The sequence below is a fragment of the Galeopterus variegatus genome, unplaced genomic scaffold, assembly GCF_000696425.1.
Source record: "Galeopterus variegatus unplaced genomic scaffold, G_variegatus-3.0.2 Scaffold558, whole genome shotgun sequence".
NCBI lineage: Eukaryota > Metazoa > Chordata > Mammalia > Dermoptera > Cynocephalidae > Galeopterus > Galeopterus variegatus.
Genome location: NW_007726669.1, coordinates 857,445 through 863,606, shown reverse-complemented (window position 1 = coordinate 863,606; position 6,162 = coordinate 857,445). Strand labels below are relative to the sequence as shown.

At 43.4% G+C, this 6,162-nt stretch overlaps 1 protein-coding gene across 1 annotated transcript in view; it reads right to left on the bottom strand.

The window, feature by feature from the left end:
• LOC103588353 (serine/threonine-protein kinase Nek5-like) overlaps positions 1 to 1,619 on the bottom strand; it is a 36,894-nt gene extending 35,275 nt beyond the window's left edge. Inside the window, exon 1 of the mRNA XM_008570023.1 lies at positions 1,503 to 1,619. Within this exon, the coding sequence (XP_008568245.1) occupies positions 1,503 to 1,619 (117 nt within the window). The remainder of the gene's footprint in view (positions 1 to 1,502) is intronic.
• Positions 1,620 to 6,162: the final 4,543 nt, after the last annotated feature.

The window sequence follows — 6,162 nt, the reverse complement described above, 5'->3', positions numbered from 1 at the left end:
CCCCCCCCCCCTTAATTTTTTTTTTTTTTTTTTTTTTTGATGGCTGGCTGGCACAGGGTCAAACCCTGGACCTTGGCATTCTCAGCACCATGCTCTAACCAACCGAGCTAACCAGCCAGCTCGCCCTGACTTCTTGATGCACAGAAACTGCAAGATATTAAGTGTTTATCATTTAAGCCACGCTGGGGTAATATGTTACATAGAGATAGATTACTATCACAGATATTACTCGAAGATATCTAGCTGGCAGATGAAATGCAGAACTAGGGCACAGGAAGATATCAAGGCTGGAGAGAGGGTTTCAAGAGTGATCTGCTTAGTGGTAAACATTGAATTGAGGTGACTGCTAGGTGACAACTGCAGAAAGAGAAGGTCAGCAAAGGTCAGATGGCTGGGGACATTTAGAGGATGAGGAGACAGGCCTGAAAAAGAGCAGTCAGATAAACAAGAGAATGAGTAGAATAATGTCATGGGAGGAAGTTATGACAGGCCACTAGAATAAGAGGACATTATTAGAAATATGCCATGGATCCATGAAAAGAGACCTATGTTGGTAAATAAACCATTATCCCTAAAGCTAATAGTATACCCATGAACTTCAATGGAAGTTTGGGTAGTTTTGGTTGGGGTTTTTTTTGCAAGTTTTTATTGTGGTAAAATATATATAAACAATTTATACTATTTTAACTATTTTTAATTGATAATTCAATGGCATTAAGTACATTCGCATTGTGCAACTTGGGTAATCCATTTTGCATGTTCTTTGTATGGAACTTTTTATGCTACTTTCATTTATAAATCCTCTAGAAGGTGATCAACAAGATTTGTTTTAAAATTAATTCTAGCATACAATAGACATTATTGTTCCAATATAGTTTGAAATGAACATATCACTAGAGAGGTTGACATAAGCACTGACCAAGGTGAATTTAACAAAAATGGTTCCTCCTTAAATACATTTATTCTCCAAAATCATTAGGCTAACAATGATACATGGTTGTCCACAAGTCATTCAATGCATTCAATAAATATTTTTTGAGCACCTGTTCTGTGCCAGGCACTGTTCTGCATGCTGAGGGAGACAGACAACAAGCTAAAGAAGACATCAGAAAGCAAAGTATTAAGAAGATAAACCAGGGAGGTGTGATGAGGTATGATTGAAGTTGGGGGCTCCCTTGTGGAGGCGACCTGAACAAGGAGAGATGAAGGTTTTGCAGCAACCCAGGACACCACAGAGCAATAGAGGAGGGTGGCATCTCATAGGGCCTTACAGACCTCCCAAGGTGTGTGACAGGAGTCACAGGGATATGATCTTATTTTTTTTTTCTTTCCTCCCTTTTTTAAAAATAAGATCATTGGTTGCTGTTTGGACAATGGACTTACCAGGTGGAGTGAGCAGGAATCAGCTAAGGCTTAAAATCATAATTGTAAAAAAAAGTTTCCTTTCGTATTGGATTAAAAGCCAGCGAAAAATTAACAGAAATTTGAACTTCTTCATTTACCTTTGCAAAATTGATCTCTTTTATGACACAGTGCTTGCTATCTGATTTGCCTTTAGCCAGATATGCTTTCCCGAAGGCACCTTCCCCAATAGTCTTAATCACATCATATTTATCCATGGTCTCCTGGAATTAGAGTAGAGAAAGTTTATCACACACTTCTCATAAAGACTTAAGAACGTCAGAAAATTGATGACTAAAATGTAAAAGAACTCATTTTGCTAAAACTTTCCTTCCTGACTTGCCAAGACAGAGTCAAATAACTCACCTGTTGCCGGCCACAGGTAACCAAACTGAGGCAGAGCTTCCTGCTGGGCTCCCAGGTCAGACTTGGGTTTGTAGCTCAGCTTTGATACACACCTACCGTTGTGTCACTTATCCTCGCAAAACCTCCCTTTCCTAATTTCTAAAATGGAAATAGTACCTGTTTCGAGAGCTTGTTCAGAGAATGAAAGGAAATACATGCCTGGTGCTTGGCATCTCCATAAAGCAGGAACGTCCTTACGCTGGTTGAGTCCAGCCTTTCTAGGGGGGTAGGTACTGCCCCCTAGGGGACGTTTTGGAAACTTGGGGTGGGGGCGGTGTTCTGTACTCCCCAGAGATCCAGAGACGTGGCATTTAGACGTGGTGGAGGCCCGGGATGCTAAGATCCTGCGACGGGAGGGACGGCCCCGCACAATAAAGGATTATCCCGCGGCCCCACAACCTTGGAAAGTCTCCCGGTACATTCACACGCGTGGAAAAATTCGTTTATAACTACCTGCGGCTAAAACCAAACTCTATTTTACATCTAAATACAAAGTGTTTTTTGCGGTTTTAATTAACACTGAATTTTTCTAGGAATGCAACTACATGTAAGTCAAGGCTTACATGTAAATCAAGGCTTACATTATTACACTTAGCTATGCTTGGAACTTTACCAAGAATTGTTCACCATTTTGGAAAATCGCTCCCTCCACTGGCCAGGCTGCCCCTGGTACCGGAGACAATCTGCATTTGCGGCCGTCATGTTCAGGTGACTGTGCCCAGGCGCCTGCACCTGGCTACTTCACTGCTGTTACGAGTATAGAAGGGCCAAGTATTTACAGACTGAAATGTATACTATAAATTGCTTTCCTTCTATTTCCCCTTTATGCTACAGTTAGAGCATAATGCAGGTTTTTAAAAACAGGGTGAGCGGATTGTTTTCGAATAATTTAAATCAGGGTAGGAAACGGGTACGATTGGGTCGCCTGCGGCTGGGAACCAGCTCCACAGACAGTAGAGGCCGTGGACACCCAAAGACCCGGTTCTGAGGAACGCGGATGCTGGATAGGGGCTCGAGGTGACCATTCCGGGAACTCAGGGTCCTCGACCCTCCCGCCTAAGTGTCACAGGGGGTGGAAGCCCCCAGGTTTAGGGAAAATCCTTCTCCCCGGGGAGCGGCCGGTGTGGGCAGCGGAGCTAGCTCACGGGTCTGGAGCTCTGCGCGTGCAGTGTTGCCATGGAGACCCGCGCGCCCCGGCCCTGGACGCCAGGAGGCTCCTCCGCCGCTCCCCGCCCGACTCCATCCTTTTCCCCGGCGGCTCCCGGAGCCCTGGGGCAGGTCCCGGTAAGGTCTAGGACTGCCCGCCGCAGTATACCTGCTCTGCCGGCTCCGCGGGGCGAGCGAAGCGTCCCGGGGGGATCGAGGTCCCTGCGGCCGCTGCGCCTCCCGGCAGCCGGGGCGGAGCCGCACGAGGGAACGCTGGAGGGGCTCTGGGCCCGAGCCGTGAAAGGTCTGGTCTACACTGCGTACCTCTGGGAGGGGTCAGAGGCCAGGGAGTATGGAGACCCCACTGAGTCACTCACCTCTCTTTGCCTTGGGTCGGAACTCCTTTGCACAGTACTCCACTGTTTACGGTGTGCCAGATGCTTCGCACGTTAGCTCTTCTTTACAACCACCTTGCAAGGTAGGAGTCTTCCAGTTTCACAAATCAGCTGAATTCACACGTGAAGTGTTTCTTGTGCAAGGTCTCAAATACCGCCAAGAGGTGGAAGTGAGACTGGAACCTTGGCCTACTCTTTGGCCTTCCACCGGGTCCTCTTACAAAACTGGCTGCTGCCCAGTGGTCTGCAAACATGCCCCCTGACCCATTCCCGATTCGCACATCAGGCTGCTATCTAGAATGTTTCATTATGTGTTCCTGTAGTCGGAAAGGATGTAGTTTTCAGCAATTTTAAATATTGAAACAAGTAAAACATCCAGTGGAATCTAAATACCAAGGCGATATACCCACCATCTTCCATCAAAACAAACAAAAAAAAGCTCTTTAAGAATCAGAAAATTAACATCATTACTCTTTCTCCTTGAAATCTATCTCCATCCCACTTTCCTGATAGAATTTTGTCCCAAGGTAATATTTTTCATGCTTAAAGTCTTATTGATCACCCTATCATACTGCTCTGAAGGAAGTATATACAGTAAATGGAAATTTATATTTCTTGATCATAGGATCTTATTTTTTCTGAATTTTTAAAATCACTAGTAGTACACAATCAAAATATATCACAATATTGATACATACTTAATAAATTTAAAAGTAAAACTGTATTGGAAATTCATCTCTTAAAAATCTGGATGGGCTCCCTATGCTTCATTGGTTCAGTATTCATAGATGAATGCTAATTTCTTGCTAGAATAAATAAGGTTCAACACTGACTCTCTTCCATTTTTCTTTCTTTTTTTTTTGAAAGCTGTAAGTGCTGAGAAATCCCAGCCAAATAAGTAAATAGGAATGGAAGTTTTGTTAAAAGTGGACCTCAATTTTTGCCTAGTTGTATATCAAGAATCATGTAGTAATCTATCACCAATGCTTTATAACCATCAGCCAATAATTCCATTAGTCTCCTGAAATTTTATTAAAAGTAAAACCCTGCAAACCATCTGATTTCCAAAAGGATTTATAATCCAAGACTCATTCTCAATAACTATACATAATTTCAAGTTCCCTTTGTTTAATGGTTTGGAAATGTTTATACCCTGGGGCAGTGCTAAGATTTGAGATGACTAAGAAGTACAGAATACAGTATATATGGCAGGTGAGTATCTGGAAATATCCTTAAAACTATCAATGCCTGCTTTAACTCAAAAAATCTTCAAAAGAGTGGTGAGCTAATGTTTGAGGAAGTAACCTAAGTAGTTTTGGAAATTGGTGTTTGACTGGAAACCATGAAGCAGACAACAGTAACAATACATAAATGCTGTACCATAGTTGGCAAATTTGTTTCTTACAGGGATATGGGTTAATGATTTGGAATCTGCTTTACATGTATACTGGGGCTGAACAACCAAGTAGACGATGGATGGTATAAGCCAGGTTTCTCACTGTCGGGGAGAGAAGTTACAGAAAAGCAAGAGGGGAAGGCCAGTGTGAACCTCGTGTTGCTGGATTAGTTGAAGACATCAGTAGGAACCCATGCTTAGCTTAATATCCATAAAGATGGAGAGATACAGAAGTAACTATACAGACGTGTGGACACACAGGTTAGAGTACACACATACATTTCTTAGCTCTGTCCACAGAGGGGGCCTAGAAGCAGCAACACCCAGTGGCAACAAGCACACCCAGCACCCAGATCTTGCTTTCTAAACCAACGAAAGGAACCAAGTCTGCTTGGTGAAATAGATGATTCTGGGGCTGGGGCAGAGAAGGTAAAAGATGAGCTTAGACCATCTTCTTGTAGTGCAAGAAAGTAAGCAAGGGCTCAAAAAGGATGGGGGCATGTCAAAGGGACACAGAAGCCCACCAGAAACAATTCCCCATGGCCAAAGCTGGAACAATTTAAGCAACAAAATAAATGACTTAGTGTTGGATTATTACTGCCCCTCTTCCAAGGGGTGGCAATTAATTCCTCTCTGCTTAAGTACAGACTGAACTTAGTGACTCACTTGTAGTGAACAGAGCATGGGAATGGAGAATTGGTACTTTTACAGTGGAGAGCCTGGCAGACTCCCTTAACCAGGCAGTCAAGGTGGACACCACCTGTAATAAGTCACGTTGATGTGGCATACTCCCTGACATGGTGTGACAAGAAGGTGCTTCACCTTTGTGGTCTTCTTCCCCAAACCCAGAAGCTCGGTCCAATCATGAGAAAAACATCAGACAAAGCCAAGTTGAGGGACAGTCTACAAAATACCTAACCGGTACTCCTCAAAAATGTCAAGGTCCTGAAACACAAGGAAAGACTTGAGATGACTGCAAGAGACCAGAGGAGACTAACGAGGACTACGTGTCTAAGTATAAATAAAGTGTTTGTGTGGTTTTTGCATGTTAAGGTTTTAAAAACTGTTAAATCTTCAAAAGATGGATATATTCCAGATTTCAGCAGATCCTTATTCGTGATCTTACTGTATCTCCCCCAATTCTTCACTTTAGTATTGTTCCCTATAGGTTTATGCTGTTCCCCACTTGCCCCTGTGAGATCTGCTGGGAGAAGCCTGTTTCTTCTTCAGTACAACATTCTCACCTCACTAAAGTATCACAGTATTAAATGAGGCAACGCATGAAAGGACCCAGCACGTGTCATGGTGACCCATACATGTTGGGATCTCCTCCAGATTTATTCCACAATACTCTCTAGTTTCTGATCCTTACCATACCTACTCCTCACCTTTGGCCTAATTCCTTCCTCATGCACAGGA